This window comes from Urocampus carinirostris, chromosome 13 (assembly GCF_059441175.1).
Source record: "Urocampus carinirostris isolate Australia breed hairy pipefish chromosome 13, RoL_Ucar_1.0, whole genome shotgun sequence".
Taxonomy (NCBI): Eukaryota; Metazoa; Chordata; class Actinopteri; order Syngnathiformes; family Syngnathidae; genus Urocampus; species Urocampus carinirostris.
The window spans coordinates 10,639,689-10,664,487 of NC_142361.1; the positions used below are offsets into that span (position 1 = coordinate 10,639,689).

The 24,799-nt window shown below is 38.0% G+C and overlaps 2 protein-coding genes across 4 annotated transcripts; one reads left to right on the forward strand and one right to left on the reverse strand.

Annotated features, from left to right (window-relative positions):
• Window positions 1-1,958: 1,958 nt before the first annotated feature.
• Window positions 1,959-17,169, forward strand: LOC148353714 (max-interacting protein 1-like). The gene is made up of 6 exons (XM_088350696.1): window positions 1,959-2,515; window positions 5,145-5,250; window positions 6,252-6,281; window positions 8,317-8,431; window positions 13,018-13,180; window positions 14,266-17,169. The coding sequence occupies exons 1-6, from the start codon at window positions 1,972-1,974 to the stop codon at window positions 14,427-14,429; spliced, it is 1,122 nt and encodes a 373-aa protein (XP_088206822.1). The 5' UTR covers window positions 1,959-1,971; the 3' UTR covers window positions 14,430-17,169.
• smndc1 (survival motor neuron domain containing 1) lies at window positions 16,046-23,852 on the reverse strand. 3 transcript variants are annotated; one of them, XM_088350698.1, is made up of 7 exons: window positions 23,295-23,620; window positions 22,812-22,931; window positions 21,739-21,881; window positions 20,930-21,094; window positions 20,691-20,844; window positions 18,346-18,497; window positions 16,046-18,200 (listed from the first exon to the last, which is right to left on the reverse strand). In XM_088350698.1, the coding sequence occupies exons 2-6, from the start codon at window positions 22,929-22,931 to the stop codon at window positions 18,360-18,362; spliced, it is 720 nt and encodes a 239-aa protein (XP_088206824.1). In that variant the 5' UTR covers window positions 23,295-23,620; the 3' UTR covers window positions 16,046-18,200; window positions 18,346-18,359. The 3 variants fall into 3 exon arrangements, with proteins under 3 accessions (XP_088206824.1, XP_088206825.1, XP_088206823.1); XM_088350699.1 differs by lacking the exon at window positions 23,295-23,620 and adding an exon at window positions 23,778-23,852 and having other exon boundaries at window positions 16,046-18,497; XM_088350697.1 differs by having other exon boundaries at window positions 16,046-18,497; window positions 23,295-23,617.
• Window positions 23,853-24,799: the final 947 nt, after the last annotated feature.

Sequence of the window (24,799 nt, forward strand, 5' to 3'; positions counted from 1 at the left end):
CTTATGCATTTCCTGCCAAACTGCACTGGCAGGCAAGCAGTTCTTCTAATTTTAAATTAATCCAAACTGCCTTGAAAAAGTACTATGACTGATGAGCGTTTAAGCAATATAGGGGTGCTAAGTGTTTAATCACAAAGGGCTAGGGCCATAAATGTTGATGACATTTTGGATGTGTTTGCCAAAAAAACAAATAAAAGAAAACAGGTGAGTAAAACTGTTCTGAAACATACTTATAATCTGGTCATCATGATCAGAGAATATTGATCCTTTTGGCAAGCTCTTTTTCTAAAAATGTTGTTCAATTTAGGAATTATTTTTGCATTACATTAAACAATGATATGAGTGCATGTTGCACATATGGTATTACAGTGAACCTCGGTTTTCGAACGCCTCTCAGTTTGAACAAATCGGTGTCCGACCAAAAATTTCGAGAAATTCTTGCTTTGCTGTTTGGTCATAAAATCGGAGTTCGAACACCGGTAATAATAATAATAATAATAATAATAATTTCCTTTGTATTGTCATTCTTTGTAACAATGTCCACAGAACGAAATGTCGATACACCTGACCCGTTGTAGCGAGCCGATGCAGCCGCAGCCAACAGAGAGCGCCGCCATTTTTACCAATGTTATAAGTCTTAGGTATGACTCATGCGTGAGTGCGTACGCTAGGGTGCGATGCTGAGCGCTGTACGGGTGTTTTAGCCCCTTATTATGCCTCCAAAGAAAGTCAGTGCAAGCAGCAAAGTTGCTACAGGTGAAAAAAGAAAAGTAGTGCGTACAACTATTGCATTTAAGAAAGAAATAATAGCCAAATATGAAGGAGGTTTGTGAGCGCCTTGTGCTGACCACCACAAAGGTAAGAAATCCTATTCATAAGATTACGATAACGCGAACGTAAGATTAGCCTGGGTTAGCTTTAAGTTTACGTTAAACATTCAGGGTGTTGGAACGGTGCCCAACATTGAGGGTGTTGGACCGGAGCCCCCTTTCCAATGAACCGCTCACCACTTGTTGGATTAAAACGATTTACATTATTTTTAATGGGAAAAATGATTTCGGTGATCGAACAAATCGGTTTTCGAACAGGGTTCTGGAACGGATTATGGTCGAGAACCGAGGTTCCACTGTATTTGGTTATCTGTTGATAGTTGTTGGAAAGTCCTTTTTCTAAAATTTTGTTCATTCACTAATAATTAGTTTTGTGTCACGTTAATGAAATGAAATGAAACGCCACCACCCAGGTACTGTTTTGTTTTGTTAAATGTACTCTTATGCCTATCCATCCATTCATTATCTGCACAGCTTATCCTCAGTAGGGTTGCTGGAGCACAGCCATCTTCGGTCAGTGGGCAGGGTACACCCTAAACTGGTTGCCAGACAGCCATAGGGCACACAGAGACAGACAACTCACTCGCTCATTCATACATGGGGAAAATTTGGACATGACATGCGTGTTTGCATGTGGACTGGACAGTTACGGACTAGGCACATTAAACCATCAGTGACTTAAAATATTACCAATATACTAAAGTTATACTTTCTGATAGTTTTCGTACTTTATGGCTTTTGATTTTGGGGTGAACCCATTTTTTGTTTTTTTTTGTTTGAACAAATTTATTGACACTAATAACAGAAAACAATCATCACAATCTCAACAGCAATTAAGCACATTCACAATATTATATTCCAATATGACGTTTTTAACAGCAAACACAATGTGAGGTTTGAACAACCCTTCTCGAAAAACTTAATAGCAGTCAAGCATATTCACAATTTCATGGCCACCCATAGAAAACATTTATGGAGGCGCCATTTATGTCCATTCTGCCCATGCCAAAACTATGCCATTGATCCACTTTAATTGCTCCACTAAGGGAGATGACGAAGTGCATCCAGGCAAAGGACAAAGAGTTTTGACTTGCTTTACTCGTCAGAAACATGTCATTTTGGATATCAAGGACACTAACAAATGCTCCAAAAGCCTTCCATCGCCAACCCTACATGCATTTGGGTATACATGCAAATGCAATTGACGCTTTGTAATAAATTCATCCGTGGGCTCCCCTCCCTTTGCGCAGCATTGATCATGAGGATGTATTCTTCGGCCCGGTTGACAATGGATGCGCCGCGCACGCGTTTAGTGGGAGGGATTAGCCAGCAAGTAGGGCAAGTGGCTGAGGCTAAGGACCACAATTCCAGCCACACTCACTCATCCGCTCAGTGCACGCACGGAAAAGCCTTAAAAGGACGAAAAGGATCTAGGAGCCTCCACTTTGCCCCGGTAGAAATGCTAAAGTACGCCGGACAGCAGAGACTACGGGACAGCCAGTGGCAAAAGCTCAAATCGGGGCACGATGCGTTCAGGGACCCGCGGGATTCGGGAGACGCGTCCGACTGCTCGCTGGGCGACGCGTCGGACGCCAAGTGTTCCGCCATGGACACGTTCATGAAGAACGTGCAAGTGTTACTGGACGCTGCGAACTACATCGAAAGCGTTGACAAGAACAGCGGAAGTAAGTGGGAAAAGGCAAGGAACGAAGGGACGCCACCGGGCCGTAAACGCCTCTCGGTCGGATCTCAGGGCAGACAACAATAGACGATGGATGCGCACTCTAACGCAACGCAAGGCCACAAATAACCTATTTTTCTCTTCACGACACCTGCATTTTTATTTGCGATGCACTCACACACCATACATGAACCAGATCAGGAATGTTGCTGAATGCTGCACTTCTCGATCCAATTTGCTGCGTTTATGGTTTTATTTTGATCTGCTTCCTAGGACGTGAAAGCTAAAATGCAACGAATCTGTCCATTGTATGTAGTTAACCAAAGCAGGTTAGAAACAAAACACGTATTATTTTGCATGTGAAATATGACACCAAACGGTTCGTCTAATGAATTAAGTATGGTTATCCAGCAGCAGCAAATATTAGTTTAAAAAAAAAAACTGTACACAAGTATATGCAGAGTCGCTAAAAACTTCGCAGTTATTGGTCGCAGAAAATGATAAATTACAATTTATCACTTTCATGGCCGAGCTTCCTTGTATGTGTTATTCACATGGTTTGCGCATGGAACATATTGCAGCCTCCTTATTGGACTCGCACTTTTGCTCCCGTCGCCGTTAAGCCAATCAGACGCGAGTTCAAACTCGATGTTGACGTGCTACCTGAAGAAAAGCGTTGTGGGATTTGTAGTAGTGATGAGAATTCCGGCTTTTTACAGAAGCCGCCTTCTTGGGCTCCCCAAGTTTTGTTGCTTTCATTGGTATATTTCCAATTATACTGTAACATTATGGAAAAAATTAATGTATGATTTGAAAAATGAGCTCTAGTGTTATAATAGGCGTTTTTAAAGGTGGTGTACATGGTTTGAGGTGTCCTTAAAAAGTTAAGAGTAGAATATTTTCTCTATTAAAGGTGGTGAAAGTAATTTGAAACTCAAGCCTGCATTCATTACTTTAAGCCAATGGATGGCACGAGAGTAATAAATATTTTGCGTTGATTTTCTTAAAAAAAACTCTTCTTTTTCATCTTTTGGGGGGTTGCTTCTGACCTGAATAGGCCTGATAAAGGTAAAATAAAAGCAGATAGGCGCAATGGGAAAATAAGAATAAGGGCTCTTTGAACTCAGTTTGGCATTGTTAACACATCCTCATAAAGAAAATATTCAACTTTTTAAGGCCACCCAAAACTTTGCACTCCACCTTTAAGTATTTGTTAACAATGCCAAACTGATTTCAAAGACTTTTTAGATAAATACATAACACTGAAGTCACCACACCCATCTGCTTTTGTCTTATTTTTTCAGAGCTATTGGAGACTCACAACATTTTAGAAAGCAGGAAAGGGGGAGGGGTGAAGGAGTGGTTGGCAGTGATTTCATGCTTGTGCTCGTGGTTTTCTGTTAGTGTAGCATGAAAATGATAAACAGTAAGAAAAGAACTGTTTCTAATACAGTCCAAAGACCAACCTAAATCCCCCAAAATGTTAACAAAAAGAGAGTTTATTCACGCACCACACAAACAGCTTAACAGAGGCTGCAATTATAATTTAAGCCAGATGATGGCATAAGCAAGTTGAAAACTTTCAAATTCCGGGCGGCACCTTTAACTATTGCAATTCAACTTTTAAAAATGGAGTCTAAAGCTTCACAGAATCCCTGAACGTGCAAACAATATCAATGAAAACATGTAACTATCATTTGAGTTCAAATTTGGCTCCTTTCATTGCTTTGACTAATTTGATTTGGACTCATTTTGTCCTCCATATCCTCTCGCATATCAAACAATTAAGTACGCTTTCAATAGAAAAAAAAGCAAGATAGAGGAAAAAACGTGCCCAAAAAAAAAAACACAAGCCGGCTGCCCACCAATCAGGAGTCGGGTCCTTTTTTTCGTTCACTACAGAGCCGTTACGCTTTTTAACGGCACATCACCAAGATTGTACACTGCGCCGCATAAACTAGTAAATGGCAGATGAAAATGTAGTTTATTCATCTGTTGTTTTTAATATATTTCTATTTTATATTTCCATAGTGATACCCAGCATTCTTTGTCTTAAAGGATCTATACCAGGGGTCTTGGAAGTGGTGCCCCCTAAGAGCAGCCGAAGTGCCTCATGGTGCCTACGGGCACCATGATGCCCCCTAAGAGCAGCCGAGGTGCCCGCAGCCCTTATGTCAACAGTGATGGGTCATTTTAATTTTCTAGAATTTTTTTTTTTTAGTAGTTGATAGCTTTGTAATAAAATACTAACAACATAGTAATAACACGAAAAGTTATTTTAGAAATACATATTAAACTGTGTGCCCTTTGTACTAATTAGTAACAAAAATATCTCTCAACTTGAAAAAGGTTGAAGACCCCTGATCTATACTGTCTGAAAATTAATGATGGGTGTGCATCTCTTTGAGACTTTGTGATTAAGGACGATAAAAATAAATAATAATAATAATAATTTCCTTTGTATTGTCATTCTTTGTAACAATGTACACAGAACGAAATGTCGATACACCTGACCCGTTGTAGCGAGCCGATCTGACTTAACTTGGCATGAAGGTCACACATACTGCAGAAGTGCAACAGACTAAGAAGTGAAAAAGTCTTCCTAAAATGTATTTTCCTTTTGAACTCTACAGAATGTGAACATGGTTATGCGTCGACGTACCCTGCCAACGAGTTGGCAAACCCACAGAAGCACCGGAAATTCAACAAGAACAGGAAACTCGACAATATCCACAATAGGTGTGTTCAATAAAACGATGTTAAATACAGTGAAGGTAAATAAGGAATTTGTATTCATTAATGCTACCGTTATGGTTTCTGTATATACCATGTTATGTGACAATTTCTGTTTTTTGTATCAATGTGTCTATCGGTAACATGCGATGAGGTGAGTGTCAAGTGAGGCAGTCACGTTTGAAAATAAATGTACCTACATAGTATTCATCATTTCATTGGCAAGGCAAGAAAGCAATACATAAATAGAAGAACTGAAAAACCTTATATTAACTTTTAGATGTATTCTATGCGCTGTTCCCTTTGAATAAAAACCTAAAAAAGATGAATAAAAAGTCCATGCAACGAGAAAAAAAAACTTGATGACTTGACTTCCTCCTAACTTGCTAATTCTATCACTCATTTTATTGATTAGGGCTGATATGTGCTCCAAATCAGAGTATTTGGCCTCACTGCCGCCCTCTGCCATGAGGCAACAGAATAGCCTGCCTCACTCTGCATCTGTCGGCACTAAGGACAGTAATACACGTCATACGGCTCCTTTCAAATAAAAGCATCAATAGAATGGAAATCCTCCATTATTAAAAAATCCATGCAACGAGAACAAAAATGACTCATTGGCTTGACTTGCTATTATCTCGCTAATACTACCACTAATTCTACTGTGTGTGGCTGTGCATCTTAATCCTTGGTCTCACTATCGCCCTCTGCCATGAGGTAAAAGAAATGCGTGCTTCACTCTGTACTTGCAGACACTCAGAGCAGTAATACGTTAGATACCAATTGTATTAATGATATTCATAATATATTGTGAGAATTCAGCGAGTTTGAATCATAAAATTCCCAAATAGTGAGGTGAAGCGAAACATAAATATTATATCTTGATATTTCCATGACTGCAAGTCACTATATTAATAAATTTTTCTATTGGTCCCTGGATAATTTTATTCTCAATATTTCAACTACTTATGACACAGATTTCTTACATATACATTCTATCACTGCAGGTCAGCTCACAATGAACTGGAAAAGAATAGGTAAGTGATTTATTCGCGATTTGTTTTATTTCAAAATTTCAGTTGTTTTAGGGTGGGATTTCAAAGAAGTTTACATTGTTTTCAAATGTACCTTAATTATCACTGCAGCAATTTCCTCCTCAACATGGTCATTATTACCCAGGGCTTTCAACTTTGCCTTTAATAAAGCGTAGCCCTTAGCGACGTGTTCTAGCTGGCCGGGTAAGCTAGTGACATAGTTCCTGGAGGACTTTCAGACATTTCCCCAGTCAGCAAATACGAAGCATCTGTTTCCAGACAACAAGACTCCTTCCTCAAGCACAATCTCCTCCCCCATTATCTTGCGGGATGAGGCGAATGTAGCTGTGAGCGGACGACAAATGTCAGGATGCGTTTGTGTCCAAAATTAAATGGCCGGTTAATGTTTGCTAAACAAATCAAATGTTGCTGGATGTTGCTTTAAGGGACATTACATCAAAGCTTGACCTATATGCTGCATTTATTCATAAGGTAAGCAGCGTTTCCCAAAGAATTTAGTGAGACCTTGATGGGTGGACAGTATAGAGGTTTTTAGGGCATGATCGACTGAAAGAAAATGTTGTACATTTTAAATTCAAATAAATTGATCTGTTCCATTTTAGAGCAAAATCCAGGAAGCTAGATCTATGATGAATGATTGTCTTTGTCAACTATTGAATCATAAAGACACTAGTTGTGAAAGGCAATCACACAGCACAGAAGTCAAACACACAAAGTATAGTACACAAGAACTAACATTGTTCTGATCCTGACTCTGTACTGTATAGGTATCGTATCGGCGAATAAACAGAGCAAATCACCGATATGAGTTTTAAATGTAATACTTATATAGGCGATTTTGTAAAAAACAGTATTAAATACGTACCCGTCAACCCCAGCATATTGCTCCCCTTATTAATGATTGCAGTTCCCTTGTTAAGCAATAATAAGCCTTACAAACAACGCAGCACCTATTCACTCACAGCAGGACAGACTATGTAAAATACCGTGACAATATTAGCGATTATGTTGTCGTCTGCTGCCAGTGATTGAGACAATCGGGATGAGAGCCTGAAATATTCAAGACGAGATTGGTTTACCGTAAAAAATTCTTTATATGACATTTAATCAAATATGGGGAAACCGTGTAAGTTGACAGATATGTAACTATCAGTACTGCTGCATTTGTATTGGCTACTCTGACAGGATTCCGGATCTTCTTCAAAGGTCTAAGGAGGTTATTGAAAAACAGAACATATGAGCGACAGATAGGGCCCGCGTCCACCGAAGTGTTTTCCAGCTCTGAGCGATTTTTTCTAGTTGGCTGCAATGGCAGCACTGTTTTTTCGACAATGGCAGGTTTTCTGCGCGCAATGCTTGTCGCTAAAACCTTTTTTGTAATCACCAAGATATGAAAAATGTTCAACTTGGGGAAAACGCAACATTGGTCATTGTCACATTTTACCCAAACGTTTTCACAGCGTATAAAAGGCGTGAGAAACTGAAATTCAGTGCGCGCTTTAGCACGAGTGTGGCGCTGACTGACCAACATACGTGGCACAAATACACACCATGGCCTTTGCAATCATTTATATGAGAAATCCCAAAGTAATTTTGATTAACTTTACATTTACACATTTTTAAATATGTTATTATATTTTTTTAAGTTTATGAGACTCTGGCGGGACGAATTTTAACCCAGTGCCCTGCCAGAATTTTCCTATGTTTGGGAAACACAAGTTATGCTTTGTCTGCCACCTTTTGTAGTACTTGGGCTTTTTGTGGAGATTTGCCTTACTTCTCATTTATAGAACCTATAAATACTCTTAGCAGGACACTGACGAGATTAAATTTTACACGAGATGCAGGTTAATAGAAGGACTGAAAACTGATAGGACTTGAATATGTCTTGCCAAAAGAAAAGTAAACATCCTACTCCATTTTTTTGTCTGGTGTTGTGCTTTTAGCTACTATTATAGCGACCTCATTCACCCGTTTTCTATGACGGAGAAATGAACTTTGTGTATTTTCCACCCAGACGAGCGCATCTCCGCCTGTGCTTGGAAAGGTTGAAGTCGCTCATTCCTTTGGGACCAGATTGCAGTCGGCACACCACGCTGGGACTCCTCAACAAAGCCAAAATGCACATTAAGGTGTGGTCCTCTAATAGGTTATATTTAGGGATTGTTCACATGTCTAAGCTTATGTTTTCAGAGGGACTAATAAATGAGTGACACTAATATATAAGGCAAAGCTGTCTAAACCAAATAAAATAAAAAAAACCAAAAAACAACATTGACTTTAGACGTTTCCAGTGACGTGCGGTGAGGTTCGTGTCGGGTGGAGCACAGTAAGATTTGCAAAGAACCTACATCTTTTTTGTTTGTTTGCAACACCAAGAATTTAATTGCCTTAGATAACAATTTAGTTAAAAACTTCATGCAATGAGATTAGAAATGGCACTCTAGGGTAAACACGTAGTAAAGGCTTTAAAGAGAAAAACAAGATTTCAAAAACTGTCCGGATAAATGGGCAAAAATATTTACTATGTAGTTAATCATAACTAATAATAGTATAATAAAAAAGAGCGCATTGTAATAATGCAATAAAATTGGTTCAATAACATCTAGGGGCAACAAAATTTCCTTAATGACACGCAAGATATATGCTATATGGAAAGCAATAAACTGTCGCATAGAAAAAAAATTGCTTTATTGTTTTACCTTAACATATAAATTAAAACTGTACGCTGTTCTATTTTAACTAAAGCAATAATAGATAATCCTGCACTGTAAAATAAGTCCATGTAAAGAGAGAATAATTACTAAATGGGTTGACTTTTTGTAAGCTCGCTAATGTTATTACTAATTCAATAGTTTAATGCTAAAGTGTACTGCAACTGCCACTGTGAATATCCACATATTAAAAATCATTAATATATTGTTTTAACGCTTTCATCCTTTTGATGATTTTAACCTTTTTGCTTTACTTGCACTAAAAGAAGACACCCTCCAATTTTATTACTGTATACTGTACCTTTAAAGTTACAAAATAGGCCATTCATTCAAACCAGAATCCTTTGTCTCATTATCGCCCTCTGTCATGAGGCAATAGAATTGCCTGCCTCACCTGCAGATACTCAGCACAGTAATGTCACATGCTTATTATATATTATTAATCATAAGTGAAAATTCAACGGTTTTGACTGAACCCCAAAATTGTGAAGTTAAATAAGAAAAAAACGTTCACGCTAAATGTCTCTTTTAATTTTATATTTACATGTGGCAGTACATTACCCACCTAACCTGTAACTGCATGTTTCTAAGCTGGGGGAGAAAAGGGTGAATTTGATTTATTCCAAGTATTCTTCCTCCGTTTATTTGTTCCACTGTAAAGTTTTAAATAAAACTGCATTACAAGTTAAAGCAGTTTTAATTATTAAGTTGCTAACTTACTTTTCACTAAAAAAGTGTCTTTAATATGAGTGATTCTACTTGGACAACCATGAATATGTTTAGTACTGATTAATTTACACAGAAAAGTTACAATAACAAAATGAAATTGGCAGGAACATCAAATGTTAAAAATAAATCTTAAATTTGTTTCCAATGTTATAATAGGTTTCACTGACTGACAGACGTTTTGTTAGTGCATCAAAGTAACATTTTAAAACTTCAAAGAGAAAGAGAAAAAAAATCACCAAAACATGTTTAATGCGGGGTATTAATAATAATACATTCTACTTCGAAGCGCCTTTCAAGACACCCAAGGTCTCAAAACACAAAAGAAGTACACAAAATACCAAAAGAAGAAGAAAGTAGAATTGAAAGGGGAGCGTGTATGTAAAGGAGATGATTATGAATAGGCTAGTCTGAAGAGGTGGGTTTTGAGTCCGGATTTGAAGGTGGACAGGGTGGCTTAATTCAAGAGGTCAGGTGGTAATGAGCTCCACAGTTGGGGGGCCAGAGCGGCTGAAAGCTCACCAACTCACACCGTTACCAGGTAGAGTCAAAACGAAAGGCTTTTTTATCTTAAAAGAAAAAAATTGTGTTTTCAAGCAATGTTGTCAAAGTAATATGTCATGGCCTCATTGACCCTTTTCCATTAGTTGACTCTCCTGTGGTGTGTGATAATAAGTTATTGGACCTTAATGTGTAGGGTGCTAGTATGAGTTGGATTTGAGAACTGAAAGTGTGTGCAGAAAACGCATGGCCAGGCACGGCGTCACAATGGCGACGTACGTTTAAACAATGTCTGACAGCCTGCAATGTTCCAACTTCCCCATTTGAGAAGTATATTGCTTACACAATTGTATAATGGCCTGGACCGAAATGCTTCTCATGACCTTCCTGCTGTACTCTTTTGTGGTAAGCGATTGCATCATCATGGGGCGCTTGTGATGTTTTAGTGGTCGCTTTCTTGCTTTTTTTTTTTGGCTTTGTGGGGGTTTGAAGCTTTTGTTTGTGCAATGGCAATGCACAAAACTGGTTGTGTAAGATAGCAGATGCTTTTATGTCGATTGTCTGCTTTAATGGGGATTGGATTGAGGTGCTATTTTGTGGTTGGCTTTATTTTGTTTTGTGGACACATGCAGAGTGGTGTAGCATTTGACAACAGATAACTAATTTTAAAACCTGGTCTCGGTGTGCACCTAGAATGTGGTTTTGGGTAGAAACTGGTCCAGGCGCAAAAGGCGTGCAGGAAAACAATAAAACACACTGTCAATATTCCTTCAGCAGTGGGAAACAAGCTTGAATACACACACACACACACGCATCAAAGCCACTTTAATAAATATCCTGTAATTTTAGGCTATTTCCCAACAAACTAAAGGTAATGAATAATTACATCTAACCATTGAACCCTATGATTTTTAAATGTATTTTAATTGACACAACGGTATTTAAATGTATGCAAGTTATTTTGGTGGAGGCAATTCTCACCAGGAATATGACGCTTTGATCACAAAAACCACTCCTTTTCCAAGCAAAGGACCCACTGCCATTCTGAGCTGGATTTGCACTTAGTCGGAACTTTAAGATCTTCAAAGAAAAGGCTTTGCAGTGTTAGTAGTTTTTTTCTCTCGTTATGGTTTAGATCAGACGGGGCAAACTACAGCCCATACAGGCCCAACAGGCTTTTTAAACTACTCCCCCAAATGTTAAATATATGATATGTATAAAAGCTTTGAAAAAAACTAATAAAATTAGTTGATTTGGTGCCACTCTTGTACGCAACACTAAAATAGCTGGCTACAGTTTTCTTTGCTTTTTAAAAATCATTATCATAAGGTAGAAGACAAAGATGTTCATCAGAGCCACTTTTATTATCATTGTGTTGCTACAACGAATTTAGGATAGCATTCCAGTTGGCAAAGTATACAGTATAAAAAATGATAAATGGAAAAATATACAGTATGTACTGTCCCTCTCATATAAAGTATTCACATCTAAAATAAAATCTGTACACAACCGGGATATTGCACTTCAAACAGGGGTAGTGCACTTCAAACAGGGGTAGTGCACTTCAAACAGTGTTTCAAAACTGTGGTTTAGTGTGATTATAATTCTGGGGAAAAGGATATCCCTCAGTCTGTTTGGGCCTTGTGGGAGCTTAACCTGTCAGCCCGATAGTAACAATTTGAAAAGGCTGTTGCTGGGGTGTAATTAGTCTTTGAGGATGTGTTTAGCTCTACTGAGGTAGCAAGAGCTGGCAACGACCTCCAGGCTGGGCAGAGGGCAGCTGGTGATCTGGTGTGTATAAAACTCTGTAGGTCTTTCCTGTCCACTGCAGGGCATCCTGTGTTCTACGCCATAATGCAGTACAATTCATCTAATTTAATGATAAAAAAAAAAAACGTTTTGAGATAGTTGTATTGCATTACAGTACTTTGCTTTACTTCCAAGTGTTTCAAAACCAATTGGATTTAATGGTCTATTCATATGTATCTGAAAATGAAACGTACATGTAGATGTCTGCATCTATTACTGATATTCTATAAAGACTCAACTCAATTTATCATCATTTATTTTTTTGCATGAATGGAATATTTACCAAAAAAGTCCAAATATAACTTCCCTTCTCTGATGAGGGGCGCGGGTCAGTTTGTAACAGAAAAAGAGTGACAACTGCCGGAATTCCTAAATGTACAAATTATTGTTTTTCAAAATGCCACAATCAAATAACCCTTCTGGATTTTTCACAAAAATCAGAAAATAACATTATGAAATAATAACCAAATATCGTAACACTGCAGGTTCTCTTGTGCTGTGTACAGCCTTAGAAGTTCAGTTTAGTGTCAGAGCACCGGACCACCTGTGGAATAGAGGACTTGGGAAAAGGTAGTCGGTTTTATCTCATTAGCACACAATGTTTAGTAGCGGTAACTGAGAAAAATGTTAATTCGTTGTGCGATTCAAGTGTCACAATGTCAATTAATTATTTTCTTCTCAGATACCGTGACTAGAGAAAAAGTGATCATGAGATAAAAGCTTTTCATTTTTCATCTATATCACTGGTCCTCTATGGGCTAGAGTTACAATTAAAAACGCTCAACCAGACTTTTTAGGTTAAGAAAAAGTGTGTCATATGCGTATAAATACAGTATATGAAGAAAAAAATCAAAATGCTCTCTGGTATGTGAAGCCAGGACATAGTTTGAGTAATACAACTGACAAACTGCTTTTCTCTAATGACGCAGGAAAGAATCACTAATGCACCTTCTGATTTTCTCACAAAGAAACTAGAGGAGGTTGACCGAAAGAGTCAGTACCAGCTTGACACCCTAGAGCGGGAGCAAAGATACTTGCAAAGGCAGCTGGCCCAGTTGCAGACGCACGGCGAGAGGGACCGCGTCCGCATGGATAGCCTGGGCTCGCCCACAGACTCCGAATCAGACAGAGGTAAGGAAACATTTAACTCAATTCTCAGGGGTTGATATTGCCCTCTTTTAAAAGTAATCCCAAACTATTAAACATTAGAAAATTTGAGGAAATAGTACATGTTTTTTTGCAAAAAATGTATACCTATTCCATCGGTATATGCCGATTATTTTCCCAAATAAAGCATTTTGATGACAGCATGTTTTGTCTTTGTCATCCTGAGCTATGATGCCACTGGAGAAACACCAGCACCCTAGCAAGCCAGTCGCTATATTGTTTAATGTGTTAATCAGTCGAAGACGTTACGAGTCTTTTAAGCAAAGTTTTGGTAGTTTTTGTGGAGAATGCATAGATGTTGTGTGGATGCAGTAAAAGTACAACAAAGTATAAGCAGCCAAAAAGGGGCTAAATGAAAAAATTAAAATAAATAGATTCGCTAACAGAGCCTGGCCTGATTAACGAAGCGGCCACAGCCTTAGCGGAAAAACACGAGGCTGGCCGACCAAAAAACACACAGTGTGGAACCATGCCAACCAGGAACCAACAACGAAAAGCGGCAATGGCTGCAAAGATAAACCAAAAGATCTGGGCAATAAACACATGGTGGGCAGCCAACAAGCGCCATCCAAGAGTAGACAAAACAGGAAAGCCCTCTTCAGCCCAGATGCTAACAGGGAGCTAGCCAGACAAAACATACCAACAGCAACACATGTGGGGAAAAACACAGGCAACACACGAGGGGAAAAACACAGGCAACACACGTGGGGAAAAACACAAATGATAAGCCACAATCGCCTGACTTTAAGCAAAAATTGGCGCTATTTAATAGTGTTCACTACAATCTCTGTTCCTGAGCTGCCCTTCCATGTTGTGTTAATGGGATCACCATTTTGAAAGTGTTATGTTCCTCCAATGGCATCACAACTTTACAGGAAACCAGCTAGATGGGTCAACTTTAAGACTAAAATTCTTGAGTCAACCGCCACATGGAATATTTGGCATAATTGCAGGGAGGAACGATACACAATCTGTGTAAAGTGTCTGTTTGGGAATACCTTTAACAATCGTACCTGCAAAAGGTTTTTATTGTCCCTTTGCTCTTGTAGAAGAGATTGAAGTGGACGTGGAGTGCACCGACTTCTCGCTGGGAGAAATGGACAGCGTGAGTAGCGGCGCAGCCAGCGACTTGGACGACCAGAGCAGCCGGCAGAGCTCGGCCAGCGACGAGGGCTACTCCACCTGCAGCCTCAAAGTGGCCTTCTCGGCTTGAGGTCGGATGCACTGTACCCCTCCCCCTCAAACACCACTGTTTTATGGCTTTAACCAAGGGTGGGGAACCAATAGTTTCCAGGACAGAATTGAATTTGGTTTACAATTTATTATAAATTGAAAGAAAATCCCTCAACTCTTGACAAGGGGACGTATACAATCATTGCTGGGTCATTTAATATAGCATAAATTCTGACTACAAGCCGCTACTTTTTATTCTTGGCCCTTCCCGCGGATCTCCCAAGTTGTGGTACCCATTGGGGTCCCTTGTTGACACAGCGCTTCCCATTTTGTCCGACAGCGCAGCACAAAGTAACACTCCATGCCACGATTAAGACACTCGTTTGCTGACTGTGTCCACCGCTGTCACTTAATCAAGTAGCACAGCAGTCAATATTATTTAGATTGGCGTTAACGTACACGCATAAGTGAGACAAAACCATTCTCAAAAGCAAACTCAGTGTCCTGACTAAAATTCAGAAGCTGAGCCATGTGACTGAACATAAGTTCTCCCATCCCTTCACGCATGACAAATATATAGAGGCTACCAAGTATTACAACTACGACATAAAGTTTTACCAACCAAGAATGGGTACACAATCATTATCGGGCTGACAATTATCAGACTAATAACAGCTCAATGGGGCGTCAGTTTTCGTCTCGAGAGGAAAAACATAGCCAGTAGTCACTTCATGTCACACTAAAATATTCAATCATCTGACAATACTTGTTAAAAAGATTTCATGCATTTACTGTATTTTTTTTTTGTAGTAGGAGCAATACTTAATCCACTCTATCACTTTAACATGGGCGCAAGGGACGAGAGGGCATAAGATCAGTCGCCTATTTGATTGTACGGGCTTTTGAATTTCAGTCAGAACAATTTGAAAGCGATAAGTCATGCCATGCGTATTCTACGATATGATAATGTACTCAAGTTTTTCCCCAGTGAATTAGTATCTAGTATAAGAATTGTTACATGTTGCTGCCCGTCAAAGCCGAGGTCTGGCTGATGTCGAGTGATTTCCCTGCAGTTTTTTTAAAATGTAAGAAATGGAAAAAAAATCTGATGCAAATTGTACAAAAACAAAGTGGACTTTTTTAGGTTAAGAAGCTCTGTAGTCCGGAATTTATGACCTTAAGACTTGCCATCGCTAATGAGAACAAATAGCAATATTCAATCTGTGGGTCTGCATAATTCGTACTGTTTATTGCTCTATTGAACAAAGGTAGCATAATAAATACAAGCGCTATATCACCTGCTGTTTGCTGTAACTAAGCAGTTTTATCAGGCCATCAGCTAGCCATTTCTGCAAACAAAGGATTAGCAGTCTGCTATCTTAAAGGACTGCAGTAATGAGTGAATGCTTACTCTTGGGAGGCTGATGATTGAAGATTTGGATAATTATGGTTTTAAGTCATTTATTGTCATTGATTGAGGAGGCTTTGGCATTTAAATAGCTAAACAACCAATCGATTATCGATGTACTTAATCAAAATCGATGATCAAATCAGGTAGTTGTCAATAAATTAGCTTTAAAATGTACACTATTTATCAAACAGTAGGTGTTACTTTGTATTTTTATTCCAAGGAACTGTACTGGTTGTCCCAATTGGGTTTTGCATATACTTTACATGCGTTCATAAAATCAATCCTGTGGACTCGCAAATAGTTACGGACAAAACAAAAAAGAAGGTTCCCCACCCGTGACTTCAAAAATCACCAGCCTACAGCTCCACAAACCCAACATGTTCACCTAAGAACCAGCCTTAAGCTCAAATTCAACCTAAACCTGAATGTTTGTTGTCCTGAGTCCAGTCCCAATCAAAAGGAGAGGCATGGCGGGGTACATACAAATCTAAGGACCAGCAAAAAAAAAAAAAAAAAGAGGCTGCAAATATCAGCTGGATATTTCCTCTATTAGCCTTTTAAAAAATGTCGTCCTCTTTCTCTTGATTGAAGGGCTGCGACGTCTGCATTCCAAAATGTGTTAGTAAACAAAAAATTTGCTTTTAGTCGTCGGAAGTCACAAGCATCAAAACTTTATAAACTTTAGCTGTTTAATTTATTTAATTAGTATTTATTGTTATTTTTTTTATTGTGATGCCGCTTGTGTAAACAGATTCAACCTCTGCTTTAGATTATGTCACAACATGTGATATCCATTTTAACCTCCATTTAGAAATAAGCTAACAGGTACTTGTCTGAGCACAAGCTGAAAAAGCAATAACGCATCTAGTTTTTTAACATTGCTTTTGTCCGTCCATAAGCTAATATTAAAGTTCTGCATACAAGACTGGTTATTTATTTGCACGTTGAATGCTCCAACGTGCTTTGGATTGAAAAGGGTTTAAAGGGGAATAAACAAAACGTTTAATTTTGTCTGCATTACTTGACTGTTGCAATCCATTAAACTATCAACTTCAAAGGAACCTCATTTTGCTCCTTTTTATCCCCAAATAGTAAATCTGTCAGCACCAAACTGTGTCTTAATGTGATGTTTGACTCTTGCACAAGTCCCTGCTCACCTGACTCACCCAATGTGTTTGGGGAAAATGTATGAAATGCACTATTAAAAATGTGTTTGGGAAGGGGATGGGGGGAGAACAGCCCCGTTTTTTGTGCTCGAGTAGGATTTAATGTGACTTGTTTCATTTGCAAACCATGCTGCTGGTATTCTGCTGATGCTTTGTTACGGGTCCCGACACTCCCTGGAATCCGAATAAATCTCTTCCACCAACATGTGTACCAATGGTGTGTTTAGCAGCTTTAAAGTCTGCTCATCTCAGGGGAGGGTCCTGTTTTGTTAACACTAAGCATCCATCACCATGAACTGAACTCTTAAGCTGAAACGAATGATTGTTGCATTGAGTATGGTATATTAATTTCAGCTGCCTCCAAGTTAGCCTCATCGATTAACGAATATTTAAAAAATGCATTTATAGTTTTGCTTTTTTTATGAAGTTTTCTTTTTACCAAAAGGAAGCAATAAATAACACAGTCCCTTTAAAAAGTGTTCACAAAGACAACATTCGTTCAACCATCTCCCATGTATCAATTCCCAAATTTCCTTCATTAAATAAAAATGATAATTATTGATATTAAAATAGACTTATTCAGACAAGCATTTATTTATTCAATTAATTTATATATGAAATAGTGACGCATTGACAACCTTTATGTTTTCATCAAAGTATATACATAGTAGGCCAACTTTGACTATAACAGAACTCAAACATAATGTTAACAAAAATGTATCTAAATTAGTTACAGGGGAAACTACTCACCATTTAAGGATGGATGTAGTCAAGCACAGCTTTTCTAAGTTTTACTGTTATCAATACAAGTATTAATATCTCTGTTGGCATTTAAATCATCAAATTCTAGTTTGCTCACTGACCTGAGGTCTGTCTTGAGTTCTCAATGATGCAGGGTTAATTCCGCAGTTGCTTTCCCAAAGATAAAAAGGCAGTCATTTATAAAACTTAACACATGGATGTTTATTTGACTAATAAATTACTGAATCAAAAGAAAAAAAGGGAATTTGTCATCAACACTGTTTATGTTCTTAGTTAAAACGAGGAAAAAAAAATAATAAAGCCTGAAACTTACACAACAATTCCTAGAAGAGTTGAGACAGCGAGCGTGATGTGTATTTGGCTTGTGTAGGGAATGAGGGCACAAGCAGTTAACATCCTGTCTGCGACTAACAGGCGACCCAATTACAATGCAGGGTGGCTTCCTGTCTAATTTGGACTGCTTTTCCTCTACCTGCACAATATCAAGAATAACAAAACAATATTGCAGTTCAGTGGTGTGCAAGTAACTCTAGACTTCTAATTCAATCGTGTGTACAGAACATAAAATGAGCAACATTTTTATATTCAGTATACAACATGTAGGGGCGCATATTTACAAGAGGCTCAGGGGTCACTGCGGCATTAGATGCCTGACATTATACTTGGATGTGTCGTTGTACTGAGTCATTGGCTTGTCGGCGATGCCACACGTGCCCACTCCTACTTTGCCGTTGACGCTTTCTGGAGATGCAAATATACTTCGCTTCACCTGAGGAAACAAGAAAACTTAATTGTTAAGTGTATGCAAACATTGTTTAGTTTCTAATGGTGCAGAATCCAGTCGTTTTTAGTTTTATGATTATTTTGTTAGCAATAAGATAACATCCATTTAGCCTTTCTCCTAACCACGTATATTTCCTCAAATACTTGGCTCTGACCTAGTAGACACTATCCCCTAAATAAGAATAAGATGCCCCACTGTAGGGGCGACAGGACGATATTAGATTGTTATGGACTTTGATGAGATTGTGATCTTAAAAACATTGCAAGATTGTGAGATCTCTTATTAGCTTTTTGAAGACCTATTCTATTCTAATGTATTTCAAAGAAATAATGATTAATGTATTCACCAATTTAATTTTATTTTGGTTCTATTGTGCTGTTAATTGTACTTCATTTTAGAACTTAATCTGTGAGAAAATGGCCATATCTGGCAAATGATCACATTTGCAAAAACAGTGCACACTCATTCTGTCATTTCTGCAACAATCAAGTCAAGACAGAATACCAACTCTTGCCCAGTTTCAATATATTATAGTAAGTCATCTTAAATTTGTCATTGTTGGTTGTACAACATATATGGGCATAGCCAACAGTCCGCTTAATGTCTCTTCGCAAATGTTAAAAGAGTCAGGTATTTGCAAGTTTTGTGTTAAACATGACTTAACTCATTCAGTGCCATAATGTATAAGCATGTTTTCAGAAGCATTGCCCCCGAGTGCCAAAATGTTCAAATATGTTTTTTAAAATTAAAAAACACTATTATAAAAACCTTTGGAGAAGCTCTTGACGTTTTGTGCACATTTGCTATCACCATGGTGACTGAAATCGTGTAATTGCGTTACCGGGAACACTATTGGGTTCTTGCAATGTTCATGCATCGTTCTTGCATATGTGTTCTTACAATAAATTGTTATTTCTTAAACAAAGTTACTTTTGTGTCTCAGGAAAGCATTGTTAAGATATAGAATATCACAAATGAAAAAATGCACCCAAGTGAAAATTCTGCTCCAAAAAGCTGTTTTTCTCAAGAGTTCTTGGAAACAAATATCTCAAGAAGCTCAGCATTTTGCAACTGTTGTTTACTAAAAAAATGGTCAAAGCTAGAAACACACTTTTTAATGAAAGATGTGGGTTGAAGCTTTCTTTTGATATGCCCTACTGCTACGGAACTACATTTTCTGTAGACCTTAAAAAATGCGTCAAAATGGCAAAAATTGTCTGACACCGATTCTTCCCATTTGAGATAAAGGTCTGGCTGGCATTGAATGAGTTTCTATTATTAATAGGCAGTGTGGTACTGTACAGCGAAAAGCTAATAGTGTAAAAAAAATGCTCAACTAAATGCATTCAAGACAGGCATCAACAAATACATGGTTAATGTTATTATCAACACAATACCTTGAGGGATGGGCTAGGTATGATAGGATGCCTACTGTAGATTGAAGGCTGTGGGTAACTTGTGGAATGAATAGAAAAATTGGGGGCTAACGTGAATATTTGCATTATTCAAATCTGTTCATGGGGTTTAGTTGTCTTAATATGTATGCATTTTTAAAGATTCAACACTGAGGAAATAGTCAGATGTTAATTAACAAAAATAAGTTTAAAAGAATCTTGATAAAATCAAGTTGGCTATTTAATTTTTTTTTTTTAAATGGTGATTTATTTTGATATTACGGACCCACACCCAACAGAATACCCTTTAAAGCACCATTTAAAAGATTATGTTTTGACAAATATCTACAAATGAATCAATTTTAATTCATTTCAGATATTATACAAATATACGAGCAACCGTATCAAATGTTACCGAAAAAAATTAAAGCACCCAATGATTGGAAAATTAATATAAAACCAAATGTAGTGTATTATAAAAGCTTCACAGCTACTAAAAACATCTGCTAGATTTCTCACATGACTTGTCCAGGTATCAACGGAGTTTGCTCAATGTGTCTCAACACTATATATGAAATTTTAACTCCCAATCATCATTTATTACTAGCCAGTTTTATGTACAATAATTATGTTTAAAAACATGGAAATATGCCAATAAAGACATTTTAGGCTAACATTTCAGGCCCAATGCTATTTTAAATCCCGTAGATTGTAAATAGTGTTTTTTTCTTTTGACTAAGCTAGACGCTTACCTGATGAAAAAGGGGAAAAAAATTAACTTTACCTGTCCTTTCTTGTTCTTTGAGTAAGCTTTGTTGTTAAACTGTTGCCACTTAGACTTTTGGTCCTCTCTCTCCTGCTCCAGTTCCTTGATCCTCAACACCTTTTTCTGGGCTTTCTTCTTTTTGTATTCTCGCTGCTCGGCGATTTGCTCCTTTCTACACTCGCAAAAAAAAAAAAAAAAAAAGTAAAACACCAGCTGCCGCATGGGAAGCATTACACAGGCAAAAGGTATAGCCATACCTTGATTTGTTCCTGGATAAGCCCAGGTCATCTTCTAAGCGTCTGCGGTCCTCCACTGCCTTGAGGTTCTGAAGAGGGATGATTTCGGCATTGCCATAGCCGGTGAATGTGACGGCAGCAGTGTTGTTCTCATGGTCTATCTCCTCGATTTCTGCCTCATACACCCTGTAAAAGAGCCACGGCTGTAAGCAGGTGAGTATGGTTCTCAAGTGAGCTACAAGTACAAGCGTCAAGCAGTTTATCAACAAATTATTTTTGCATCCCTCGAGTTACTCTACAGGATTAGTTTCTTTCCTCGAATAAAGAACCGTAGACACATTAAACGAAGGAAGCTTTTTAAGAATACAGCTCTAAGTACTATCCATAACTGCTGAATACCGGCAGCTAACAGACACCATTGTAAGCGCTGTATTTCCCTAACAATGATAATCAAGACTTTTCTCATAGGCCTGTGGACAGACTAAAATGATACACATTCTGTTCGTTTAAATGTGTTCCTTGACAACACAACGCTTTAAGACAATACCTAAAAGTTTTTTTTATTATATACAAGGCTTGGGAATAAGCCCAAAATGAGTAAATTAAGCTCCCAAAATCACTGAATGGTGAACTACAGTGACGAGCCAAAAGCAGAGTGGACACAAAAGACAAAAACTATTTCCGTAGTTACGAAGGTCGTTTGACACTTGGAATTCAACAACTGAAATGACAGAAATTCTACTTAATTATAATATATGATGCTGTACCAACACGCAGTTAGCTAGCATACAATCAAAAACTCAACAGTCGTGTTATTAGTGGACACTCACTGTCCGTCCTGACTCCACACGGACAAACACTTGTCTCCCACTTTCCAAATGTGCCTGACAGGCGCCGGCGCAGAACCATTGGCAATAGGGGCGGCATCTGCAGGCTGTGAGGCGATGAGGTCCTTGGTCAAATCGATGACTTCCTGTAGGAGAAAATACGAAGAAATGTCAGGTCAAACACTATTCTGGATTTCAGAGAAAATAACACAGGGTGAACTCAAGCCATTCTCTCAGTGATTATATCGTTTAAAACTGCATTTCACAACTTTTTTTGAGACAAAGCACGCCTGTCGAAAATGTTAAAACTAACTCCCGACATAAGTTCTGTTATTTGTTAAAGGTTAAATTATCATGTTGCTTACATTGAAGTTGCTCCCTATCATTTTAGGCTAGCGTGGCTCAGCAATTAATAAAGGTCATTCAATCGTGTCTACATTTTTGGTGTAAATTGGGATATTACAATATTTTGTCTTTTGTCATTTTATAGAGCTATAACAAAAATTAAACTTAATATTTGCAAAAGGTATCTACTGTTCTAGTGTTTTCTATAAATCAAGTAAATAGTTTAAATCAAAATTATGCACATTTACTCCAAATGTTCTCTTATTTTTTTTTTTACTATTTTTTGCAATGCATTATTAAAATGGTTCTTAAAAAATAATTAAGATATTGATTTTCCTGTTATACGTCCCGAGCTGATAATTAGTATGTAAAACAAAAAGAAAAAACTAATCTGCTCCAACCTTTTGCTACGGATTAATGTTACAGGTACCTGAGTGATCACTGGTGGGGAAACAAATATGCTGAGCAATGGCATGCTTTTTTTTTTGCAAAGATAAAATTGAGATCTGTTTGTTTTTCAAACATTTTTAAGTTTTAAGGGGGGAAGTTTAAATTCTCTCCTTCATAATTAAAGCAGTTTAAGTTTTCACAATATAATGTTGTTAATAATGAAGAATCATTTACACATAGAATACCTAAAGTCCAGTAGGACGACAACCCTTGTGTCTACTTGTTAAAGCTGGTGTTCACCATACAGTGTAGTATGACATATTAGGAGCGAGAATACAAACCTGTAAATCTTTCTGCAGCTTAAGAAGATCTTCATTATCTTGGTCAGTGGACAAGGCAACTTCAACCTGCTGTAGCTGAGCTTTGTAGCTACCAAGCTGTTTCGCCAAATCATCCGACATCTTTATTAAAGCACAAGAAAAAACAAGAATTTCACTCGCTGGGCCGCAACCACAAGCGCATTTTAGCACACATTACGGGGGGATTGAAATTGTGCCATTGATGATAGAACAAGGATGGTGATTTCAGCTGCTATGAACACAAAGACCGTATCAGAAGCCAAAATTAATAATACGTGTTAGCTAAGACGTCATCGTGCAAAAGAAAGATAACTTGAATCGGTTAGTTTAGGCCCCTGTTAGCCGAGGTGTAACCATCGCGCTACATGCTAATGCTAACTAGGTAGAGACTCGAGAGGGGGGGAAACGAATCAAAAAAGCAAACTGTAGACAACTAAACACACGGAAGCCCCGAGCTAAACTTACCTCTGTGTGACTGTAGATTTTATTAAATTATATAAACATTAAATGTCCCCGGCTTAACGAAGGCAAAATACTACCGCTTTTGTGGTGAACAATAATAATGGACGTCGGTCGTACGTCTTCTGCCAATTGAAATCTCGCGTTAACCCAGCAAATCTCGATTGAGCTCTCTAGCGGCTACGATGGCGAAAGCATCAATTTTTGACGGAAACACCTATTGGTTTTGTTTTTAAGAATCTTAAATTACGCTATCCGGTAAAACGAAACCCCTAAAACATTTTGATTTAAATTTGTTTTTAATGTTCTCATTTTAATTTTAAAGGTCCAGTTTAATGTCTGACAATATCCTCGCAGCCCAACGCAACAATAACATTAGTCGTAACAACAACAATAATAGGCATAAATCTATTACGTAATCACTAGGTATGAAGATGACATAGGAAAAGGCCTTTGATTTGATTTCGCCGCCATACCATTTTTACTTACAGTACCACACTGTTGAACATGTGGGGTCAGGACGCAGCCATAAAGAAGAGTCGTATGCACCCACCCGGAGGAGGGAACCGGAGCTCCACTTTGGGGGTCCCGGTGTTGTGCCCTTTTCCGACTCCTATGCAAATTCCTCCCCCCCTGATCGTATTCTATATAAAACTCTTATTAAAACAATAAAGCGAGCTAATTATAATAATTGGGAGATCCTAGTCTATATAACGCATTTATTTAAACAATAAAGCGCGATCGTATTTTACAAAATGCGTTTGTTAACGCGGATGGAAAAGTCACCAACGTCACTGTACGCTATGATTTCCGCAATCACAACTAATTGTACACAAATAATGTTTATTTGATTTACTATAATATCCGTATGTAATGTCTTTTTTATTGTGAATGAAACCCTGGTTGCATTGGATCCCGCGGTGTAAACAAATTGTTGGTTTTTTTTCATTTAAAATCGGAGGGGGGGATGAATTTGCATAGGAGTCGGAAAAGGGCACAACACCCTGGCTATTCGGGTGGTTGTGGAAAGTAGAAGCAAGAAGGGAGAGGACCCATCTGAGCATCCCGGGCAGAGGACTGGAGGATGCTGCTTGGGAGGGTGGGAAGAAATCCAACTTGAGAAGACAGAGCTGTGCCCCTGCACAATAGTATTGCCCTTTACACATTGGTTAAATGCTGTTAAAAGTGTCGATAAAAATTCAAACCTCATATTGTTAGAATATGATATAATGAAATTGTGAATGTGTTTAATTGCTGTTAAAAATGTTGACAAAAAATGTTCAAACCTCATATTGTTAGAAAATGATATAATGAAATTGTGAATATGTTTAATTGCTGTTAAAAGTGTCGATAAAAATTGTTCAAACCTCACATTGTTTATTTGCTGTTAAAAGTGTCAATAAAAATTGTTTGATTAAAATCATGTATAGACAATGTAAACTTACATCTGTAAACGTACATGGTAAATGCTAGTTTACGTTGTTAATAAATGATTTTGATCATAGCCCCAT

What these genes read in the sequence shown, in the direction of transcription:
- LOC148353714 (XM_088350696.1), top strand. Translation starts at nt 1,972, where the DNA reads ATGCTCCAAAAGCCTTCCATCGCCAACCCTACATGCATTTGGGTATAC. An exon ending in CGTTGACAAGAACAGCGGAA is followed by an intron (nt 2,516 to 5,144) that starts GTAAGTGGGAAA and finishes TGAACTCTACAG; the next exon opens with AATGTGAACATGGTTATGCG. An exon ending in AAGCCAAAATGCACATTAAG is followed by an intron (nt 8,432 to 13,017) that starts GTGTGGTCCTCT and finishes TTTCTCACAAAG; the next exon opens with AAACTAGAGGAGGTTGACCG.
- smndc1 (XM_088350699.1), bottom strand. Translation starts at nt 22,931, where the DNA reads ATGTCGGATGATTTGGCGAAACAGCTTGGTAGCTACAAAGCTCAGCTA. An exon ending in GTGTGGAGTCAGGACGGACA is followed by an intron (nt 21,095 to 21,738) that starts GTGAGTGTCCAC and finishes GCTCTTTTACAG; the next exon opens with GGTGTATGAGGCAGAAATCG. An exon ending in TTATCCAGGAACAAATCAAG is followed by an intron (nt 20,845 to 20,929) that starts GTATGGCTATAC and finishes TTGCGAGTGTAG; the next exon opens with AAAGGAGCAAATCGCCGAGC.